General features: G+C 38.8%; 1 protein-coding gene across 9 annotated transcripts in view; it reads left to right on the top strand.

Moving 5' to 3' along the window:
* Positions 1-24,372, top strand: part of hspg2 (heparan sulfate proteoglycan 2) — a 179,653-nt gene that overhangs the window by 89,418 nt on the left and 65,863 nt on the right. For 8 of the 9 annotated variants that reach the window (XM_055223337.1, XM_055223338.1, XM_055223339.1 and 5 more), the window contains 24 exons: positions 55-227; positions 1,410-1,535; positions 3,870-4,058; positions 5,142-5,261; positions 5,342-5,473; positions 6,669-6,813; positions 10,044-10,201; positions 10,848-10,988; positions 11,581-11,744; positions 12,206-12,385; positions 13,222-13,418; positions 14,067-14,214; positions 14,463-14,590; positions 14,686-14,772; positions 14,854-14,915; positions 15,137-15,198; positions 15,296-15,436; positions 15,626-15,793; positions 16,195-16,374; positions 16,854-16,972; positions 17,056-17,167; positions 18,030-18,143; positions 19,170-19,297; positions 20,526-20,612. In XM_055223337.1, the coding sequence (XP_055079312.1) occupies positions 55-227; positions 1,410-1,535; positions 3,870-4,058; positions 5,142-5,261; positions 5,342-5,473; positions 6,669-6,813; positions 10,044-10,201; positions 10,848-10,988; positions 11,581-11,744; positions 12,206-12,385; positions 13,222-13,418; positions 14,067-14,214; positions 14,463-14,590; positions 14,686-14,772; positions 14,854-14,915; positions 15,137-15,198; positions 15,296-15,436; positions 15,626-15,793; positions 16,195-16,374; positions 16,854-16,972; positions 17,056-17,167; positions 18,030-18,143; positions 19,170-19,297; positions 20,526-20,612 (3,261 nt within the window). Of the gene's footprint in view, positions 1-54; positions 228-579; positions 597-1,409; positions 1,536-3,869; positions 4,059-5,141; positions 5,262-5,341; positions 5,474-6,668; positions 6,814-10,043; positions 10,202-10,847; positions 10,989-11,580; positions 11,745-12,205; positions 12,386-13,221; positions 13,419-14,066; positions 14,215-14,462; positions 14,591-14,685; positions 14,773-14,853; positions 14,916-15,136; positions 15,199-15,295; positions 15,437-15,625; positions 15,794-16,194; positions 16,375-16,853; positions 16,973-17,055; positions 17,168-18,029; positions 18,144-19,169; positions 19,298-20,525; positions 20,613-24,372 lie in introns of those variants that run through there. The other variant, XM_055223341.1, reaches the window with a different exon arrangement.

Genomic DNA, 24,372 nt, shown 5'->3' with positions numbered 1-24,372 from the left:
CTACCCATAACGTCCTTTCCTCCATTCTCACTGTATTTTAAATACTTTTTACAGGAAAGTAGTCCGAGACAATGGCGTGGATATATTTGTGGAGCTGGACGTAGGATCAGATTACAACCATAAAGATGAGCAGATCCGCAGTGTTCTGTACAACGTGGTGAAAGAGGGCGCCATCGCGTCCTACGTCACCTCCGTACAGGGCTTTCAGTTCAGACGTCTCGGAGAAGGTAACAATTGGACCACCTTTTTTTTTTATTTGAGCATCTTATTCCTTACATTACAATTGTTTTATAGTTTTACAAATAACATATTATTAACAGATGTAGTGTATTAGTGTGTGCTAGAGCATTTTAGGACACTGATACTGTAATCCCATAAAATTTCAAATAAAAACTTGCTAAATATACCCATATCTTAAAAAATTATATATAGTATTTTAAATTATCAAGGATATGCCAGACAAAGGACTGAGCTGATTTTGTATTTACCGGTCAGGTCTTTTTATACACTCTTTTCTTAAGAGTTAGGCAGTGTCTCTAATGTGTCTTTGCCCTCTGTATCCTCTCCTCCTTCAGTGGAGCCTTTACCTATCCCAGGTCTGTATCGGCCCATGTCTGCTGCATGGGGGTGACTGCTCTAGAGACTTGAATCTGTTTTACATTTGTAGTTCATTTGATTAAGTAATGCATGGTTTGTATTTGGAGTGTTGAACATAATGATAACCTGAGATATATGGTGATCAATAGATGTTATTATTTTGTTAAATTTGACGTTATTCTACATTCATTCATTTAAAGCTGTTTTTGTTGTTTTTTGATTAAAGGTGCACTATGTAACTTTACGTTGAAGAGCATTTTTGAGCAATAGAAATGTGTGTAAATAAATGCTAAATAGGATATAGAGAGGATGTGGACCATTCTTGGGACATCTACAACATCTCCATGGAGACACACAAGTGGTGCCTTAAAAATTACATAGTGCATCTTTAAATGTTAAATGTTGATTGGTGATATGTTAATGACAGTTACAAAATGGCCCTGATCCTTTTGTTTACCGTAGGATTCTAAATAGCCGGAAAATGTCCCAAAAATTTCCAGAAAAAAACTTAAGAAAAGGAATTTGGGGAGTTCATTTCACCAACTATTGGAAAATTGGCCTTGCAGTTTTTCAAACAAAAACCTAGAGGTTTAATTAAAATCTATTTGAACAGGAAAACATGAAAATAATAAAATCGACTCAAAACCCAAACAAGATGCAACACATACTGTCAATTCACATGAGATATTAAAAAAAAAAAAAAATCCCCAAGTTTTTCCTCTTTAGTTTGCTGTGATTGTTGTGTGGTGATTCTTCTCTTTTATTGGCAGTATTGTCTTGTATTTTGACTCTTCTTTTCCCCTCTTTTGCAGTGACCCCTAGTATCAGGCCGTGCATGCCGGACGAGCACCGGTGTAGTGATGGAACCTGCATCATTATGGAATATCTGTGTGACAACAGACCAGACTGTACAGACATGAGTGATGAGCTCAACTGTGGTGAGTGCAGCTGCTGCAGTCACACACGGCTCATATGGCTTTTTGTTGTAGTGATTTTTTTTTTTTTCTAATTTAATTCAAATGATCTTTATTGTCCTTGTTGGTGAGCAAAATTCACAAACTAGGATAGGAACTTGCTTCGGCCTTATGGTGCAACCGTATTTTCCGCACTATAAGGTGCATCGGAATATAAGGCGCACCTTCAATGAATGGCCTATTTTAAAACAAATTCCATATATAGGGCGCACCGCATTATAAGGCGCATAGAATATAAACTACTGTAGTATCTGGGGTTGTGTTACGCATCCACGAGATGGAGCTGCGCTGAAGGGAATGTCAGATAAGTCAGTCAAACTCACAAAACAAGTTAATGCATTCACAATATAGTAACTCTCGAAATAGTGCAAAGTAATAACAATAACTCAACGTTGTTCAAACGTTAATGTCCATAGTCACAATATCTCCCAGCCTTGTTTAGTTGTAAACACGTGAAAGAAACATGTAAAGCTCAGTTTTTCAGTTCATTCCTCATTCACGAATCCGTCGAGTTCTTCCTCTTCAGTGTCTGAGTTGAACAGTTGGTCGAGCTCATTCAAAGTGCACGATTCCGTCTCGTCAAAATCGCCATTATCCGTGTCGCTGCTGTTGTCTAACAGTTAAGTGACAATTCCTCCCTCCGTGAAACTCGGACCACAGTTCAGACTGATATATCAGCCCAGGCATCCGCAATCCATTGGCAGATTGTGGCGTATGTCGCCCGGTGCTGTCTCCCCGTTATCCCTATAGCGTCGGATCCTATCGTCACCGATAGAGCGGGTTGCGGACTTTCCTGCAGTGTAACTCCGCGCCCAGTCGTGCTTCATGTAAATTCAAACGGCGTCTCAAAGCGGAGGCACGGGGCTATCTAAATATTTTACTATCATTACAGTAATCTGCCTCTGTTGTCCTGAAGGTGACGAATGAGAGCGCGGGGCTGCGGGGATTTTCCCAGTCATTTATTCGACGCGTAAAAGAAAAAATACGGATGGATGTGTAAAATAGAAGTAGTTGTGTGAAAAAATGCAGCAAATTCTGATACTTCGTTTAACATGTTTTTTATGGCTAAAAAATAATACAAGTCTAGGTCTAGGTGAGTTATACTGGCCCATAGTGTGCTCAGTCCTTAAAGGGTTATTACCGCTATTACTTCGGCGACGCCTCCTGACTACGGGTGTCATAATTGACCAATATTGATCCATATATAAGGCGCACCGGATTATAAGGCGCACTGTGGGTTTTTGAGAAAATTAAAGGCTTTTAGGTGCGCCTTATAGTGCGGAAAATACGGTGTGTGTGTATATATATATATATATATGTATAACAATGATCAAATAAGATAAATATAACAGACTTACTTACAGATCTACAGATACACTTATACAGTAGGACAGAGCAGAAGCTGTGCAGTTAGGTTAATTACAGGTGTTTAAAGTGACAGTATCTGGTGTTATAGAGTGGCTGGTGTTATACAGCGTTCATGAGTCCAACAGCTGAGGGGAAGAAATCAAATCTATAATATTTTCTATCTTTAATTCATGAACACACAATAAGTCAAATTAATTCCTTCAAAGTCTGAGCTCTGCTCCAAACCACATGCTTTTAGTGATTTTGAGCTTGTGTTTTTTTCCCTTTTAAGTCAGAGAAAAGCCAGAGAAAATGTTTTAGGTGGAAGCAGTATGGCACAGACTGCCACAATATCCATGTGATATCGGCCCTGCGTGATGTTAGCTGGCAAAAACTAATTGGCTCTCAAATGAAAAGACCCAAGCTGATCATTGATGATTTGAAACAAATGAATCTCATTTTGGTTTAAAATTAAATTAGAAGAAGGGACAGTGAATATGATTGAATAAATGTTGTCATTGGCTTTATGCTGATATTACAATGGTTAATTGTTAATCATAAAATAGTAACAAAGTAGGCCACATTGGTGCAGTTGGGTTGTTGATTCAAACTTTGTCAAAACACTCACTTTAACTGTGGTCTGGACACTTCACCCACATAACCCTCTCCATTTATGGTGAATGTGGTTGGTTTAAACAGGTGGGGCATCTGGCATAAAAATCAAACATATTAAAAAAGCTCTGAGCCTAAAATTTAATAATACAATGTGAACCTCATGCAGTTATTTCTATGTTTTCTATAATGTATGTGTGTAATGTTTTACTGTTTTCAATATAAATGTTAATTGGATGGGAGTAGGAGCGCGGCCCTGTTTCTGCTTGTTGGTTTTATCTATGTTATGTAAATGCTTAGATAAATAAGCTAAATTAAACTTGTTCTTCTTTTCTGTAGAAACCACGCCTCCTGTTATCCCAGTGACTGCTGGTCCTGTCGCCACCACCACCCCTGCACGGAGGCCCACATACCCGCGCCCATGCAGAGTGGACCAGGCCACGTGTCAGAGTGGAGAGTGCATCCCCCGAGACTACATCTGCGACGGCCAGAGGGACTGTTCAGACGGCTCAGATGAGTTCAGATGTGGTGAGTTGCACAATAAAAGGCTAGCATTCTCGACTCACAGCAAGAAGGTTCTGGGTTTGACTACTGCATGTTTCTCCCTGTGTCTGGGGCGGTTGGATTGGTTCTCCTTCTTTTGTGTAAAACATCTGACCCACTGTCCTGTAGAGTTCCCCAAGGGCCAGTGCTAGGAACAATTTTGTTTGCCCTGTTCTTTATTCCACTCTATGAAAAAACAAGCATGTTTGAGGGAGTTTTTTTACCATATTGCAGTGCTCTGGTGTGAGGAAATGCAAGTTCTTCTTGTTGTTTATTTTCAGAACAAAAGGGATACTGTAGGCCGGATCCTACGCCAAAACTAGCACAAAACAGCAGCATTCTCAATATAGCAGAGCCAGACTCCTAACAGACCCGTCACTGACAATCGAACCTTCACATCAACTCGTCGGCATAGCAACCAAGTGTCACATACAAAAGCAATTATATTAACAACAACAGTTACAAAAACAACACAAGGTGTCAGCCCTGAACTAATGACAAAATATCAGATCATTACGGTATGTACCCAGGCGACATTAATTTGTTCCATCCTTTGACCCTGAAGACTGATCTCTGTAAAAGACTCTATAAATGTTACTCACGTACTTCCTTTGGGCACTCCGTTTACTCCATAAACCCAACACATGCACAATAGGTAAAATATTACAACTAAGGTAGTCCTGATTGAGAGTAGCCTATGGTCTGGAGTTTAGACCTATCCTTGAATGGTTCAACATTGAAGGATGGGTCAAATGCAGAGGACAAATTTCCCTACAGGGGCAATAAAATTTTGTGAGCGTATTAGTGGACGAAAGATGACAGTTTTCATTACAAAATGGCACAAATGCATTCTAAGACGGGCCCCCATTGGACAAGGCCTGTCTGTTTCCCCCATATCAGTATAGGTTTCCTCTGGGTTTTATGGTTTCCTTTATTTTCCTGAATAATAGCAAAATACTAGAACCACTGTTGCCCCGGGTGAGACTGCCAGAGATGTGGCTTTGAATGCAACAGCATGGCACCACAAATGACAACAAATTGTTAAAATGTGTTCCTGTGATGTTGCAGGGACCCCCTCTCCGTGTGAGCCCAATGAGTTCAAATGTAAAAATGGCCGATGTGCTCTTAAACTGTGGCGCTGTGATGGAGACAACGACTGTGAGGACAACTCTGATGAACTCGACTGTCGTAAGTACATATTATTTTTATGTTACTTTATTTTTAAGATGATAAAAAATGAACTAATTTACATGCATTTTGTCCTTTAGCCACGAAGGGTCCCAGTGACAGATGTGCTCCGGAGCAGTTTGAATGCCTCAGTGACCGCACCTGTATCCCGGCCAGTTATCAGTGCGATGAGGAGCCCGACTGCCCCGACCGATCTGATGAGTACGGCTGCAGTAAGTTACACCTAATTCTATCATTATCATTTTTATCCCATTGTGGTGCAGGGACACTGTCTTCAGTACTGCATTTACTCAAGTACATTTATTTAAGTAACTTTTTAATAAAATTGTTCTTTTACTTTTTATCCAATTAGTCCTACATGAGTAATATATTTTTCTGTGGAACTGAAGTAAATGTGTTTTTGCCCCTTCCCACTGTGAATATTAATGCTATTAAAATGCTCCTTCTTTATTGTGCCATGTTTGTGTAAAATGTTCATGTGACCAACAAGTCAACACAGCACTGATTCTCTAGGAGGCTTAAAAGAGCTTTGTAGTCTGTATAGAACTTATTTGCTGTCAAGATCTACAGCCCCTCGCTAAATAAAACAACCCGAATGATGATGGCGATGCCCACAGCAACTTCCAGAATAAGGTCAATAGGTCTAAAAGTGTCAAAAACTGAATCGGCAGTTTTGAATATTATTTTAATATCTCCGTTTCATGTGCTGTTTTGTAATTTAGTTTGTTTTATTTTATCTTTTGTTCCTTAGTACTTTTTTTCTTTGACCACTTTTCACATTTACCATTTTGAAGTAACAATACTTGTACTTGAGTATTTTTTTCTAGTCTACCCACCATTTACGTCTTCTTTAATCCCAATAATCACCCTCGCTGAGTTCTTTGTAGCTGTGACTAATTTACCAGCTCTTTTCTCACATGTGACACACTGAGCTTTTTTGTGTTTGTGGGGAATCCATTCTGGAGAACTGAAGGAGGAATTGTCCGTCCATCTGAGTGAATTATTTGTCCCTTTGACTTTTCCACTGAATGAGCTAATCCTGACCTGTGCCAGCTCTGCCTAATGCGCTTTTAACGAGAGGCTCAACACTTTGTAATGTTTTTCACACTTTACAGCAGAAGTGGGAGACATATGGGAAAAGGGATATTATCGAAACTGATGGTGTGGAGTTATGTAAATGTTGAGTGTTGAGTATATAGTCTGTAATAATAATGATAATTAAAGGTGCTGTACCAGATTTTTACTGCCTTGCTTCCTGATTATCGTACAATAAAACGCTTTATAATTTGATGCAGGCAATATACAGCAAACTTATTTTGACCTCAACAGCGGCTTATACAGTATATCTGTACTGGGTCAAGCATATTTATATATTCATTTGCGTCTGCACCCCTCCCTTCTTCACAGCTGCTCCATCGGTGATCAGCCCACCGGAGGAGTCGGTGCAGGCGGCGCGAGGGTCCACGGTCACCTTCACCTGTCAGGCCACTGGTGTCCCCACCCCCATCATCACCTGGAGACTCAACTGGGGACACATCCCAACCAGTGCCAGGTATTGCTTTGGTATTGTATAGTTTCATCAGTAAATGTCATCATTAAAATCTGAAAATATTGGAACACGGTGTAGATAAAAATACTTAAAGGCGTTGTGTTTGATTTTTAAAAACTAGAACCAGTTCATTTTAAATGGTTTGCCGCAGCTCAAAGTTAATCCTCACTTACCTTATGTATTCCGAGTCTTCAAATGATTCACCGCGATGAGTTTATAAGCGCTTTTCACAACTTTCAGAGACCAGAGTGGAGTTTTGACATGGCAAAGTAAAGCTATCAACAACTAGGATTCTAACCTTGCACATCCAGATATATTTTGACCTCAAGAGCTGATTATACAATATATCTGTACTGGGGCGAGACAAATGAAGATGTTTGCTAATCTCATTTAACTTTGATTCATACATAACATTTTTACACTTACATTCAGTGTTTGTTTGGTGATGCAATGTCCTTTTCTGGTTCATTAATCATCAAATTCCAAATGGATGTCACGCCAATAACTTTTAAAGAACCCATATTATGCTATTTTCTGATCTATGCTATAATGTTGCTTCCTCATCACAAACAGACCTGGAGTTGTGTTTTGTTTCATTCACACATTTTTTTTAACACATGTTCTTCTCTCAAACTGAAAAAAACACTTGTGATGTCATGTAGTAATGCAGGAAGTGCTCCACTGTTTTTTAAACTACATACACCAGTACTAGAATCTTTTGAGTGATTTCAGCCCTGGAATTGCCAATCTCTACTGAGTTAAAGGTAAAATGTACTGTAGCTGCTAAACTACTGCTTCATGACATCACAAGGTGGAACAGAGCATTTTGAGCTTTGGAGATAATCCAGGGTTACTCAAATGTGTGAATGAAACAAAACACTCTGTATAGTATGTATATTTTTGAGGAGGTAACAGTATCTAGAAATGCAAGCTCTTTCTTTGTGGTGGCACTTAAGCGGGAATCCCAAGTTTTTCTGCTAAAATATGATATAAAGTACCTTTATTTGTGTACAATGTTCATGTGACCAACAAGTCAACAATGCACCGATTCTCTGGGAGGCTTTAAAACGTCTCTGTAGTCCATATAGAACTTATTTAATGTCAAGATCGAAATAATACAACTCGAATGACAATGGCGGTGCCCGCGGCAACTTCCAGAATAAGATGAATAGCGATGTTAACAGTGTAGTATTATAAAATGTTACCAAGATCCTCTACACTGCAACATTTATAGCCAAGGTTAATTTGCATAGTCTGTACCTCGAAGGGCTTTTCCAAAACAACAAATTCACATTGAGAGTTTCATTTAAATTGCTACATTTCTGTTCACATTATAAAAATATCTCAGCAGAGAGTTGTCAGAATTGTGACGGTGGAGGCCAGTGAGAAGATTGAAAACATGCTTGTTGACGTTGAGGCTACACAGAACCATATTTTGCCAAAACACATATGCTTCTGATGAGAGCATAATTACTCTGAAGCACAATACAAACTCCACTCAATAGTTTTGCGTGTTGTGTGAGCTGTCATTTATTCAGCCATGGGTCAAAGACAGAGGACAGATTTCCCTACTTAATAAAGACAATAAAGTGCACCTTAACTTTAAAGGTCCCATATTACGTAGTGATAGTTGTGTTTTGTTTCATTCACACATGTTTGAGTAATCCTTTATTATTAGTCTGTAACATCTCCAAGAGCTCAAAATGCTCTGTTCCACCTTGTGATGTCGTGAAGCAGTAGATTTCAAGTTAATAGCTACCGTTTACCTTTTGTTGAATAGAGTTAAAAACATGGTGGAGCATTTCCTGTAATGCCACGTGACATCAGAAAGTGGAACAGAGTGTTTTCTGTTTGAGAGAAGAACTCAGCCTTAATATATTGGGATTGGTTAAAGCCACAGTATTTAACATGTTGGTAAAAAAAAAAAAAAAAAAAAAAGTAAGAGCTTTTTCATTTTTGGTTGTTTTTATTGCATTGTAAAACTTAAAAAAAAAACTCGCTTTCTTACTGTGAGCGGGCTTGCATCTCCACAAACCTGGCCCTTTCTTGCTTGTCTCCATGGAAATGTTGCTCCTTTGACGATAATCCACACAGTATGGCATAAAAAATATCTATTTCTATGGAGAATGTTCCAAAGTATAGCTCCTTGTTTCTATGGATCCATGCAAGTGATGTGCCACTCCAGGAAGTTACATACTGTACCTTTAAATTGACTTGCATCTCTTTTAAACATCTGAATTGGATGACTGAGATTTTCTGTGGTTACGGCAAACACGAATTCCTTGGCTGAAAATAATCCTCATGAATTAGCATTTTCAGAGCTGGGTGTAGCCTGTGTGTGCGGTTAAACAGTTACAGTGCATTAGATATCTTTAGCAATGACAGTAAATCATTGAAAGCGTATATATATATGAAAGTACTGCATAGTTTTTGCGTAATTAACTCAGTAGAATCTCAGGATTGTTCTACGGACTTTTTGTAGCAGCCCTCGTTTGACAGGGTTTTACAAATAGGAGCAACAAAGAACAGATATAACAGAGACTTTATTGTGATCCTGTACTTTCTAGTCAGACCTGGTACATTTCAATGCCATGGTTGCAGCAACACATAGCAGTCACTTTTATTACAATCTGAAAGCATAAAATATATTAAAATAAAAAATAAAGACAAACATTTCTCTTTCTAAACATAGTGTCCTCCGGTGAAGTATTCATTTTATTTGTGTAGTGTTTAACATGTTGTCAGTGACATCCCCCCGCAGCTCCCTGTCCACTGTCTGATCTTTAAATATTTATTCATTTCAGCGTCACTTAGCGTCACTACTCCCTGTCCAATTTTACTTCTACGGGAGTTTTGCCAACAGTCACATCCTGGACGTCCCGGTTGTCCACAGAGCCTATCAGTACTGAAACTAGTATTGAAACTAGATATTTAAAAAGATTATCTAAGCAGAACAAGTTTTGACCTTTCCTGCATAATTTTAGAATGATTTCGGAGTACTATTATTATGTCTTGAAAATGAGAGTTTGTTTTTTTTATTATGATTGAGTATTGAGTCTGTTCTTTCATGTTTGAAATTTGGACTGGACCGCAGAATTACATAGTGAGAGATGTACGTTACACAACTGGATACTCAACACTGCCTTGACTATATCATATCTGTATTTTTTTTTAGGTTTTTAGTGTATTTTTCTTATATGTCATAGTCTTATTTACCTGCAATTTATTTCTAGGATCACCATGACGAGTGAAGATGGGCGTGGCACTTTGACCATTCGAGATGTGAAGGAGACGGACCAGGGAGCCTACACCTGTGAAGCCATCAACGCTAAAGGCCTGGTGTTTGGGATTCCCGATGGAGTACTCACTTTAACCACCACCTCCAACCCAGGTATGGATACTCATATTACAAGCCAAAAAGCAATGGACACTAAGGAAAATTAAATAGTTTTATTAATTATTATTTAACAATTGTGGATAGACTATTGCAATAATACGTTTTTTATTATTTTTTTGTTTGTCATTTTTACTCTGTAGGTTTAGTTGAACAAATGCAGTGATTTAATATACTGTCATTAACATATCTGTGTCAAATTTAGGGCTAAAACGGGTTTAACAGCATGCATTCTGACTGTGAATAGTATCGCCTCTCCACAGATCTAGCCTGTACCTAGGCCTGGTTGCGCTAACTGCTTGTCTGCATGGTTATAGACAAGTTTAATACCATACTTTGGAACATTTTAGGCAAGGCAAGAACATTTTCATGGAGGCAAAGCATGGGTAATTTGTGCTTGAATTACAATTTTTAAAACTTGACTTTTGGAACATTTAAGTCACAAACCATTTCAATTTTAGGCTGGTTGGTAATGAACCAAACTGTAAATGTGAGGCAAAAGGAATTCAGTGCTTGTTTAGATACATTTGCAAGAAAATTGCTTAGTTTTGCAAAAATAAAATGGTGCAAGTCTAATTAAAAGTTACTTCCAGAACCCAATTTCTTTTTCAAAATCTTAACTAAACCACATTTTGATTCTTAGGAAATTGTCCCGATGGTCAGTTCACCATGGATGGTCGCTGTGTGCCCTGCTTCTGTGCTGGAGTCACGAAGAACTGCAAAGCCACTGGCCGCTACCGTGACCAAATCAGCCTGCGGTTCACTGAGGAGGATGACTACAAAGGTACAAATACTTTTACTAAACAACAAATAATAAATATAACTCTAAACATGTAAGCTTTCGTAACGCTTTATAAAAATGCTACCTAAATAATAAAGCATGGAGGAATAATATTGAATAAATAGTTTATTGTTAAAAGACTTAAAAGCATGTTTTTTGTTTCCATTTTGCTTGTGTTTATTGCACTGAAAATCTAAAAAAATATGTGTCATTTCTCTGAGCGGGCTTGCTTCTCCATAAACCTGACTCTTACTTGGCCTGAAGAAGCACCACCCCCTGCTTGTTTCCATAGAAATATTGTTTCTTTGGCTATAATCTTTGACAGTATGGCATAAAACCATACTTATTTCAATTTTTTACGGAATCATGCAGGACACATGCCACCTCCATAAAGTTACATACTGTGCCTTTTTATTAATACCCTAACTAACTACTAACGCCAACCCCTTAGTAGTTAGTCAGTTAGTCAGTAGCTACTAATCCTGAATCATGCTTAATACTATGCGTTTACAATGAATTGAGTCTTTCTTCTTGCTTTATTCAGGCTAATTAATTATTATACAGTGTAACCTCACATTTTTATATTTTTCTTTAGGTGTGAATGTTAGTTTCCCATCGCGGCCAGGGACTCCTCCTCTGTCCTCTACTCAGCTCCTGATATATCCAGAGGAGCGAGAGTTTCAGCTTGTCGATCTGTCGAGACGCTTCCTCAACCTGGACTCTTTCTGGACTCTACCACGACAGTTTCTCGGCAACAAGGTAAATAATTATAGTGTATTATAGCTTGATGGCTGGGTGGTTAGTGTTTCTGCTTCACAACCATAAAGTTAATGGGTTGATTGCTGGGTGGGGCCTTACTGTGTGGCGCATTAAAGGAAAATCATGTGTCTCCAGTCGTGTTGAATGATGGATCAATTCACAGGGCAATACAAAATAGACCTTTAACTTTAGCTTTCAACTAATGATATTTCCTCATTATTTTCTTACTGTGAGTTGTATTTTGATTTGTTTTAAGCATGTTTGCTGAATCTTGTATTGTCCTGGATTAAAAAAAAAAAACCTATCCCTACCCACAGCCCTGTACATGCGCTTAAAAAAACAAAACAAAGATACAACTTGAGTTCAACAATGTCACTTTGCAGTTGTCTTCACATAAAAACACTTGACATTTTCAGATTGTAGAAATGTTTCCAATTCAAACATATTTTTTCCCGTTTCAGATCGACTCGTATGGAGGCTCACTGAAGTACAAAGTGCGTTACACTCTGGCCCGTGGTCTGTCTGAGCCTGTGGAGAAGCCTGATGTGACAATAGTGGGAAATGGACGCAGACTTGTGTATCGCAGAGGCAGCCCCACTCCTGCCAGAGTGTCCAACTCAAAAGACATCAAGTTCACCGAGGTAAGACGCTCAGCATGATATTATTTCTGAACATAATTATATTAATGTAATAAAGGTTGTTTCGAGATTTAAGAGGGACAGTTCAAAGACGCAGTGCTTGGGGGGTCCTGGGGATTTATAGTTGTACATAAATTAGTGACTGTATTATGCTAAACTGAATGTTCTGAGGTAATAAATTTATAATCCAGTATGTTCAATAAAACATACCTACAGTTGTTTTTTTAAGTCACTCTTCCTCTCCATTTTCCCTTCACGACTCTATATCAGCACATTGCAATTCATGAAGCTCATTTACCAGGCATAATGTCAATGCTTAAAGGTCCACTCCGTAACTTTTCTGATATAAAGCATGCCGCCTGCTTGTCTCCAGGGTATATCACATATTTCAGTCATTGTGCATGTTTTTATTACTCAGAAATACTCAGAAAAATGTGCATTGTTACAGTAAGAGATCTGACCTGTAACTTGGCCTGATTGTGTCATCTGCTTGTCTTATGGAGGTAGTCAAGTGTAATGCCATACTGTGGAACATTCTACACAAGGCAACAGCATTTCCATAAAGACAAACATGTTATGTACCCTTGCAGTTAGGGCTCTGCAACTAATACAATATTATTATTATTATTATTATTATTATTATTATTACATTATATTATTTTTATTATTTTTTTTACAAATTTTTATTTCACTATTTTGGTAACATTCTCATTTTGATACATTGCTCACATTGCTCAAACTGTACTTAAATAACTTACATTTTCAGATAAAGTTTAATATTAGTACTTAATTTGCACAAGTAGAAAACAGCCGTACATTTATTTGACTTTCTCTTTCAGCAAAACTGGCAGCACTCCAATGGCCGCCCTGTGAGCCGAGAGGAGCTGATGATGACTTTGGCCAATCTGGACAGCATCAACATCCGAACCATCTACGACAACCACATGGTCAGCGTTGCCCTTAGCGACATCCTCATGGACACCACCAACGTAGAGTTCAGGACCTCTGGCCATGCCAAAGAGGTGGAGGAATGCAGGTAGGAAAACTTATAATGAGACCAAGTTTGTCCTAGGACTGCACGATATGAGAAATTATGCAATGTTAGATAACTGTACTCAAAATGTCAACTTATTAATGTTTGTTGGCATGTTAAGTTCAATTGAAAGGTCTATATTTGCTGGTCAAACTTTGTCATATTTGCCAAAACCCAACGGAGGCTTAACCTGGACAAAGCAACGCTGCTTGTCTCCATGGAGATATTACTCCTTTGCATGTTCCACAGTTGAAAAACATATGTTCTTATTGTTAGTGCGCTCGCCTTTCTACAGATCTGACCCGTAGTTGCCCTTGTGTCATTACGTGATTTCCCTCATGGAGATAGATGTGTTTAATGCCATACTGTGGAAAATTCCAGGCAAATGAATGGCAGCAAGCAGGTTTGCCGACCCTCCATCTAAAAAGTGACATAGTGCACCTTTAAATAAATTTTTAGTCCCACTTCAATGTTAATTTAGTCTCTGTCGGAAAAATAGAATAAATACTGTAAATATCTCAATATAAAAGATATTGCAAAATAAGTAACTTAATGTGTGTATTGCATTAGCTGATATTGCAGTATATACAATATACAATATAGTTGAGTTTGTAGTTTGGTCATACAGTATTTTGGTGTCCTTATGCTCAGATGCCCTCCCGGATACACTGGTTTGTCCTGTGAGATGTGCTCCGCTGGTTTTGAGCGTGTTCCTGGAGGCCTGTACCTGGGCACCTGTGCAGGCTGCAACTGTAACGGACACGCCAGCGCCTGCGACCCGGTCAACGGACACTGTCTGGTAATGAACATAATTCATTCATGTGTTTTATAATGTTTAAATGTGTTTTGTAATTAAAATGACATGATGGACATTTAGATACTTTAAACACTTTTAATTGACATGTTTGAACTTATTTGTATTTATCATACATACATGTCTCGTATCTCACTCTCACACCCAGAGTCAAACCACTTTACAAAATAGCAAACCTTTGGATCTATTCTGGGCGCTGTCCTGTGGAGTGACTGATGTGTTCCATTTCACAGAGCTGCCAGCACAACACAGAGGGCCCTCAGTGCGATAAGTGTCGCCCGGGTTACTTCGGTGACCCGACCCGTGGTCGCCCCGATGACTGCAAACCCTGCCCCTGCCCGTACTACGAGACCTCTCGACGGTGAGGCCAGGGACCACACACAGCCACTCAAGAATCTGTGCATTTGTCATTATTATTAAACATTTGTATGATTTTTTTTTTTTTTTTTTTTTTAGGTTTTCAGATACATGCTTTTTGGACATTGACCAACAAGCAACATGTGACGCCTGCAGGCCTGGATACACTGGAAGACGCTGTGAAAAGTGAGTGATGCTTGTGATTTAAAAAAAATGTTTTTATTCTATCTTAAAAAGACTCCAGACCTAAAAACTGTTTTTGTTTAGGTGTGCACCTGGTTACCAGGGTAACCCCCTCCAACCCAATGGAAAATGTGTTCCTACCTCCAGTGAGTATTCATTATCCATCTGTAATTATTGTATGAAATCAGCAGTGTTGAACAGTTGCACCTGTTGGCTCCGTGTATCTCTCTGTATGGACATATGTGGTCCTTGCCTCATGTAATGATTACCATACAATGTTCCCCTGTAGTATTGTATAGTGTGCTCATGGCTCAGGTATGCATAGGGTACAGTGTTTCCAGGTGTCTCATCCTCTGTTCTCCTTTAGGCATCTCCACATGTGATAACAGAGGATCCATCAGCTCCAGCAGCCGGCCCTGTAACTGCAAGGTCAGTTATACTGAGGCCTGCAGAGCTGTTTATTTGTATTTACAGCTGTCATCTACTGATGCATAACACATGTTTTGCATTGCTGTGAATCTTGCAGAACAACGTGGCAGGGGCTCAGTGTGATGAATGTAAGCCTGGCTCCTTCCACCTCTCCGAGGCCAATCCCGAGGGCTGTCTGCAGTGTTTCTGTATGGGTGTCACCAAGCAGTGCGCCAGCTCCACTTGGAACAGAGATCAAGTAGGTTGCCAAAGCTTGAAGGGAGGGAATATTTTTGGTATCAATGTTTGTCTCAATATTTGTGCAGCTCCGCTGTATCAGCATTTAATGTTTAGATGCTAAAAGTGAGGAGCAGTGAGCAAAAGGGATTCTGCTGATGTAGACAGAAACATTCACATCTCTGTAACATATGTTTATGTTACTGTCCAGGTGCGTGGAGGAGTAAATGGGCAACTCTTCACTCTATCGAATAGTGCCAACACTAAAACTATTTCTCAAGGCATCACTCAAAGAGGCACCTCGGAAATCACCTACCGCTCCTTTTTGGATAGCGACGTTTACTTCTGGGTGCTGCCACAGAGCTTCAGGGGAGATAAGGTGAGAGATCAGATAAAATGAGGCTGTGGAGGTGCTGAGTAAGCAGGATGGTGTTGGTCTTATCCCTCTGCTGTGTGTGTGTGTTTGTGTGTGTGTATACGCTGTTTTGTCATGCCTGGGTTTGTCTCAGGCGTGAGTCCACATGCATCCAGACAGGAGCTGCTTTGAACTCTGTTAGCCCCCACACCTCTGTCTCGTGACTCTAACAGACACACATACACATGCACATACCTTTCCACCACTCTGCTCTGAGCTTAACATGATCTCCTCTGAGCTCTTCTCCTCTGACCTGTTCTTCTCCTCTGAGCTGGTTCTTCTCCACTGACCTGTTCACATCTGACCTGTTCTCCTCTAACCTGGTTCTTCTCCTGACCTCCTGCTCTCTTCTATGACTCTTGCAGGTGACAGCATATGGAGGAGAGTTGCGTTACACAGTGCGGTTTGAGCCCAGGCAGCGCTCCCTGATCATCGACGGTCAGCCAGATGTGGTTCTCCAGGGAAATGGCATCTTCTTGGAGCATTTTTCTAAAACCAAACCAGCTGCACGTGTTCCACAAACCATCACCGTGACCTTCAGAGAGGTGGGTGCACAACTAGAAACTGCATTTAAAGATGCTCTATGTAACTTTTCTGTTGGGAGTGTTTGCTACGGGCTTGTCTCCATGTGGGCAATATTTGATACTATATCATGTTTATGTTATGGATATTTCTTAAATTATAGGTATTTTTACAGAAAAAATCTCTTGGAAAAAAAAGCATTCTTTCTGTGCTCAAGCTTCCCTGTCCACAGATCTGACTGGGAATTTGGCCTGGTTTTCATACCTCCATGGAGATACCCAAGTTTAATGTTGTTCTTATTACAATACTAAAAGTTCAAACTCGATTTTTAATTCTAAGGAACAGGCTTAATACCCGATACCAATTTTAGTACCACAATTGTTTCCAGAAAAAGCAATAACATCTCTGAACAGGTGGTGGGCCCTACATCAGAAAAGTTACATCATGCACCTTTAAGATTGACATAATTGCCTAAGCTCTTTTTTCTAAATTGTTTTAAAAGTCTGCCTGGAGAAGAGCAGATGGACAGCCCTGCACCCGTGAGCACCTTCTGATGGCACTTGCTGATATTACAGTCTTCATGATCCGAGCCACTTACGCGGACAACATGGCTGAAAGCAGGTGAGCATGGAAACTATTATCTCCTTTCAAATTAAACAGAGTTACAGCTTATATTCTTGATTCTATTTGCTTTTGCCTTCCAGTATTTCTGATATTAAAATGGATATCGCTGTCCCTCACTCCACTGGTAATGAACGTGCACTGGAGGTGGAGCAGTGCGCTTGTCCACAGGGATACAGAGGACCGTCCTGCCAGGTGACGACCAATTATATGTTAAACAGAAGAGACAGTACAACTTTATAATATCTACACCCTATTTAGCCTCAATAAAGCATGAACAAACACTGAATATAATGAACAATTAATTAATAGTCATAATACTAATACTGAAGAGATGTATTTAAAAAAAAATGTTGCGCATTGAAAAACATTGGTACTTCGACAAGTGGCAGCTAGACTAGTAGTGAATTAAGGCTAAAATGGTACATTGTAAGAGAAAATATTCCGGTCAAAGCCTAGATATTAGTGGTGGCGAAGAGGATGTGATGAAGAGGCGGAGGAAGCTAACAGTTCGGCTACAAACTGTATTGATCCACAGGGAAAATTACTTACACTGTATTTCTTGAAGACAAAGAGCAAATTGAAGCTCAAAAATTATATAAACCGCCCACTGAAGCGAGAGGACCATAGAAGTGACAGACGGGTTATTTCCAATTGGCCCTCTCCTCTCAGTAGATGTGATAGCTGAGGAATTGAGGAGACAAGTGAATAGAAATAGGGCGCAGATGAACATTTACCCAGATTATTTTAATTGTATAGTAATGTGATAATAAATACCACTTGTATAGCACTTTTCATGACACTCAAAGACAGACAAAACCTCAAATGAAACAGGCAGTAGGTAAGAAGATACAGTTATTTGAAGGCAATTTTGAATAGGTGAGTTTTCAGGGCTTCTAAACTATTCACTATCATCATTACATTCTGAAAGCTATTAGGCTTGTGGCTCACTACCCTTTTCATTACACCCTATAATGATAATTGCAGTTTGATGCTTTGGGAAACAGTATAATCAGTCTTATTGTCCCTTGTTTGGTAATATCCCATTGACTTGCAGGAGTGCGCTGAAGGCTACACCCGAACCAGCTCTGGACTCTATCTGGGCACATGTGAGAGGTGCGACTGCCATGGACACGCTAGCAGCTGTGATCCAGAGACAGGCGCATGTTTGGTAAGTTTGTTTAGCTCAACCGTTCTTTCATAGGATGAGCAATGAGCAGTTCTTCTGACACATTTCCATATTTACCAGGTTAATTAAAACTTTTAGGGGTGATAGTAGCTCAGTTGGTGTGTGTTTGTCTATTTATCTGAAGGTTGGTGGTTCAAATCCTCCCCAGTGTCTGTGTACACTGGTGTTTGAATGTGTGTGTGAATGTGTGAGTGGTTCCTTAGTGTAAAGCTCTCTGAGTGCCTTTAAGGTGGAAAAGTGCTGTATAAAAATGACCATTTATCGTTAATTCAAATACAGTATAATGACGACTTGGTTAAGTGGCAAAACAGAAAAAGTTGAAGTGCACATTATGAATTCATTCAGGAGCATTAAAATTTGAGAGATATATGAAATATGAACTGCTAAACTTATGCAAGAATCTCGTGCATTTCAGAACATGTTTGTATAGAGGTTTTAGCAGGTTTTATACATAATACGGCTACAGGATATTTTGACTGTTGACTATTTGCGGAGGACTTTATATTACTTGAAGCCACAGTGTGTAACATTTCAGCAAAACAAAAAAAAACAAAAAAAAAATGGTCTGGAGTAGGGCCTCCTTCTGCTTTGATCCCATAGAAATGTTGGCATGAAACTCTCCTATCTCCATGGACCAAGCTCCAGAGTATGGTTTAACTTCTATAGAGTCATGCAGGTGATGTGCCACCTTCAGAAAGTTACACTCTGTATTTTTAGTTGCAATGCCAAATGTGACCATTAAATTGTAATTTTGATTTTATGTGTTGAAGGTGTTCAGTTTAATTGTTATTTGTCTTGGATCATGTACAAACTCATTAAAAAGATGATCTGTATCAGATTAAGCTAGTGCTACATTCCATCTGCAGTCCCTGGATGGCAGATGTCTGCGTAATGATTGTGAGCAAATCTGGACTTGTGGAAAAACAGACACTGTCATTGGGGATGTTATATTCATTTCACTGGTGTTTTTGGCTCACCGGTTCATGTTTTCTGTGCCCTGCCCAAAAGCAATGTCTTCACAACACCGAAGGACCAAGATGTGACCGCTGTCAGACTGGCTACTATGGAAACCCGGCAAGAGGTGGGGCCCAGGCCTGCCAGCCCTGCCCCTGTCCAGGAACTGCATCCAGCAACCAGTGAGTTTATACTTATTGTTTTAGTAAGCATTAAGCAACATGGAGCTGTGCGTTATGCAGTTTTAACTTCATAATGCACGGCTTCAAGTTGTTTAATGCATTTATACGGCTACAAACTGAAGTCAAACTGTGACTGTGCAAAGCCTGTTCAGTGTCTGACAATGTCTCAAATATCTTTTTTTTTCTGTGTTTTAAATGAAACTGGTCCCTTCATTCTGCTCAGAGCTGTTGAGCATTTGCTTACCCATTGCTATGATGATGTCATGGTGATGGCTGCAGAGGAGGGATATAGAATGTGATTTAACCGTAGCCGGACTACTTGTGCGTTATGCAGTATTAACGCACAGCAGTGAGCCATTGGAATTCTCACTGACTGTGGTATAAAAGTTATGAATTCACTTTAGTTTTAATATTAGTTGAGGGCCATTACTTGAGGGCCATGAGGGCTCAGCAGACGTTATCAAACACATTTTGAATCAATATACTTTGAAAGAAACTGTACTTGCACAATCTTTTATTAAATATATTTTATCAAAAATTGATAAACAGAAAATGTAGGAAGATAAGATACAAGATAATTGGCAGTTTTTGTAATTTCCTTACAAATGTAATAAAGATTGCTTAATTAAAGTGGTATCTACCTGTATTGTTAATAGGGGTGGGCAAAGTTGACAAAAATCAATGTCTCATTATTTTTTTGGAGTTTGCTGATAACAATAGTTAAACAATATTGTATCAATCCAGCAGACTTGTGTATTAGTTGATATTTAAGTATCAGACAGTGTGAAATGACTGTATAACTACTTACAATATATATTTTTTCTGTTTTAATCTTTAATCAGCTCTTTTTGCAGCATTTTTTATTTACCGGTATAAATGGTATATTCCAATAGGACTTACTTTTTTACTTTCAAAATCAAATAAATGTCTTTCAGTCTTGATTTCAATATTTTTATGAACAAGACATAATTTAATCAGTAGCATGTGGTTTGAATTCAGGAGACTGGCTGTTCATGATTAGGTCTCAATTAGACTAAAATGCCATTATTTCCAAACCCTATATTTGATATTCAAATTTTCCATATCTTTCAAACAACAATCACCAAGTTGATAATATTCCAATAATAAGCCCACCTCTAAATGCCAAATAACACCATCACTGTATGTTGTTGTTGTTTTTTTATCTCATACTGATACAGTTCCTATAATAATAAACTTGTTTTTACAGATTCTCAGCCACTTGCTACATGGACTCAGATGGTCAGCCGACATGTGACAGCTGTCTTCCTGGTTACTCTGGTCGCCGCTGTGAGAGGTAGGTCCATCGGCTCCTGTTTTGTTTTTACTCCGTCTCTTATCGGGGCGTGGGATGTTTTGGACAATGTTTGGGTTTTTGGTTGCCCGGCCGGGAGCTAAAGAGAGCTGTGGCTGGCACATTAGCATTAGCATTGACCGATCAGAGGAGAGGGATGCAAGCATGTCGGTTTTTCTTGGATTTCCAAACAAGATTTTATGGTGTCATTCGATCAAAGGGGAATATAGTTTAGAACACTGGAATTTGCACTGATATGTACACCTATGGATGTTTCTATTGTAGATAAATGCTTCAAAGGTTCTTCTATACAACACAACTTTATAGCACAGTAATAGCATGGTAATAGGACAGTATGTTTTTTGGTAATGTGCAGAAAGGAGGGGGCATATTTCCTGCATGATTCCATGGAAATAAAAAGTCAAAACCATACTCCATGGAGATACATATGTTTTTTGCCTTGTTGTGGAAGAATATAGACAAAGGGACATTTCCAAAATGAAAAATTCTATGTTAATCTATTTTCTGGGAAAGGTTTACATACTGGCTTTAAAATAAAGTAGAGTGACAGGTGTGCCCTATTTTCATGATTCATTATTACACTTTTAATTACCGTACTTTTCTCATCCTATTGTCATGGCTATTACTGAGCAGTGAAGTAATATGCAACTAGGAGTGGTATTGTGTGATGTCTGAACTCAAAGAAATGGGTCACTTATTAAGTATACATTGTGAGTGGTTCTTTGTGTCTTGTTCTATATCTTTCTCCTCTATATTTGCTGGTTTTCCACTTAAATTCTTTGCTTATTGCTTCAGCTTTGCGGCTTGCTGGCAGCCAAAACTTTGCACAGACCATATGAAACTTCTTCCTGATCTCAATGACATAAATGTAGACATTTATGAGGCAATAGGTTTAGCCAATCTTTGCTACTCATCAGGCAAAGATGATGCGGTGACTTGGGTAAAACACATTTAATATTGTTGGTCATTTTCTGGCTACATCTTTCCTGATTTTGCTTTGGTTTTGACATGAAGAGAAGAGAGGACTGCAGACAGCTGTGGAGATCCGCATAGGACGGAGGATTTCTTACCGATTGCTTGCGGAGCTGAAGCAGTATTCAATTTTAGCTTGGAGAAAGAAATATTACTCTATGGCAGCGGAGACGACGATGACGAAGATGAAGATTTTGTGACATATATTAGAACAACCCAATCTCCAAAAAAGATTGTGACGATGCGTCTAACTACTCAACCTTCAATCAAAACAACAATCCCAATTATCCCGAACAGAAACGTGCCAAGACTACCTCCTCGTTTTACCCCAAGTCCAGAAATCAGACACTCTAGCTTCCAACATTTACTCCGACTTCATCTCAGCACCTTCAACCAACGCCTTAGCATGCTAGAAAGCAACACACTAGACATGAAGGACGGTATCCGCACTCTACAAAAACAGCAAAGTTTTCTCAGCGCACAGATGAAGCAACTTATCTCTCTGCATTCTTTGGGTGAAAAGTCTAAGAAGGTCGCGGAGTTGGAGCAAAGTTACTCCAACATGGAAGACCGCTTGGGAAAACTAGAAGGAAGATTGGAAATTTTGATTGACGGGTTCACCGCATTAGCGCAAGAAATGAACAGGATGAAGCGCAGACATATTTCGAGATCAGCCAATGAGAAAAAGATACCCGCACTTACAACTACTACCGTTGCGCTGCCGTTTTACGTAACAACGCAAGCACCAAAAACTGATCTGTTAAGAACTACTACAACTCAAAGTATTCAAACTGCACGTGTCGATATTGTTAAAAATAAAAACAATTTGAAAAGTAATAAGTTAAAGAAAGGCAAATCTTCAACTCTTACTAAGCCTAAATCTACTAAGCAACCAAAAAGTACTGTTTCAGCAAAGTCAAAAGTAAGGACTACAACTACTACTTCTACCACTGCTACTGCTAGTACTAAAATCAAGCCTGTATCTAAAGTAAATGGTAAAAAATCCGCAGTGCCAGCTAAACAAGCTACCAAACTAGAGCACTCAAACCAGAAGCAAGTTACAAAATTTCAACTTGACCCACCCTCTCACTCTTCAAGACCACGTAAACAGCCCAATAAAATGGACAATAAAAAGGATTCCAGGCTTCTTGTAAAAGACAATGGGGATAGTAAAAAGGCTGTTAGATCAGATGCCCCTGATACAAAGCTGAATAAGCAGCAACAGCGGACTTTACAGAGCGATTCGAAGCAAAACAAAAAAGTTCATCCGCAAAATGCAAAAGTGGCACGCAAGTTGGTAACAAAAGAGAGTGATGCAGTTCCAACCGCAAAATCAACCAAAAACGCGGCTTCAAAGAAAAGATCTAGCACGAGTAGACTGAAACGCACCACTCCTCCCCCTAAAATAAAAGCTACTACGGATAAAAGGAAGCAAAGTGGGGTGGTCAAAAGAAAATCGAACCCTGCTCCTAAGCCTCCTATGTCTCAGCGCAAAGAAAGTACAAATCCTGGAGTTTTTGATCTGCTGCGACTGCTCAACGGAGATCAGAGGAATTCAAAACAGAAAACAAGCCAAGATGCTTCTCTGCATGTAGTTTTGGGAAGACTGGCCATTCCTATAAAAATCATTCCTGATGACTAGATTATAAGAGAGAGGAGCATCAACATTAGCTAAAATTTGAAGAATTCTAAACTTTTGGAATGTTTAATATGTAATTAATTTGTAGGTTGAGATCATTTGACTTGTCTTCATTGCAATTCAAATTATTATTATTTTTTTTTTTTCTTTTCAAGCTAAATTACGAGATAGCACGGAGAGCAGATTTAGCTTGAAATTATAAGTATATTGAAACCATGAAGCAGTATAATAATGTCACCACTACAGACACAGATGAGACAAACTTTATTGGTACCTCTTTATAATAACTACACATTAATAAAGGCTTAATCCATAATGAACAAATAGTTTATTAATAATTATTCAATATGATTTAGGATCTATAACAACTTAAAAGGAGTTACAGTTGGAGTATTAAGTAGTTAAGACTGAATCATTCTTAATAAACTGTTGTTTTTTTTATTAAGTCTTTCTTCATGCTTTATTAAGGCATGATTAAGTGTAGTTATAATAAAGTGTTACTAATTACTTAATTGTAAATCAGATTATTTTAACTAACATTAATATTCTTTGGTTTGCAGTGCAGACTTTTTATTTATACCACCCACTGCTAACACATTTGTATTATGAAGGTTCTGAATTTAAAACAGTTTACTCTGCTGTTATGTTATTTGTTGTGACATTAATGACTTTTAAAAAGCGTACATTATGTCAGTTATAATTATTGCACAGAACCATGAAGAGAAATGATAGCAGCAGTACATTGTGTGTTTAAATAGGTCACGAGTAAAGGATAACATGGTCAGAGGAGTGATCTGATACAAAAGATTTATATCTTTGTTTCTGGAATTAACACATATTTACAGTTTGTTTTTAAAGAGGGGGTATTATACTTTACGACACTTTACTTTTTTTGTATTTTTTTAACCATGTTATAACATTTCCTCATCAAAAACGTGCCTGAGGAGGTTTTAGATGTCATCCTGGGATATTTCCATAATTTAGTGATCACTCCTAGGCACTATTCGAACCCTCCTTATGGTTGGCTGCAAAATTCTGCTTCGCCCACAAACCCACGTCACCCATGCTCTCACACAACAACTCTCCATAAATATACAAAATCATGATACAAAACTGCACAGCAACTTGACA

The sequence above is a fragment of the Periophthalmus magnuspinnatus genome, chromosome 7 (assembly GCF_009829125.3).
Source record: "Periophthalmus magnuspinnatus isolate fPerMag1 chromosome 7, fPerMag1.2.pri, whole genome shotgun sequence".
NCBI classification, from domain to species: Eukaryota; Metazoa; Chordata; class Actinopteri; order Gobiiformes; family Gobiidae; genus Periophthalmus; species Periophthalmus magnuspinnatus.
The sequence above is the reverse complement of the archived record's forward strand: the minus strand, read 5'-3'. Positions and strand labels throughout refer to the sequence as shown.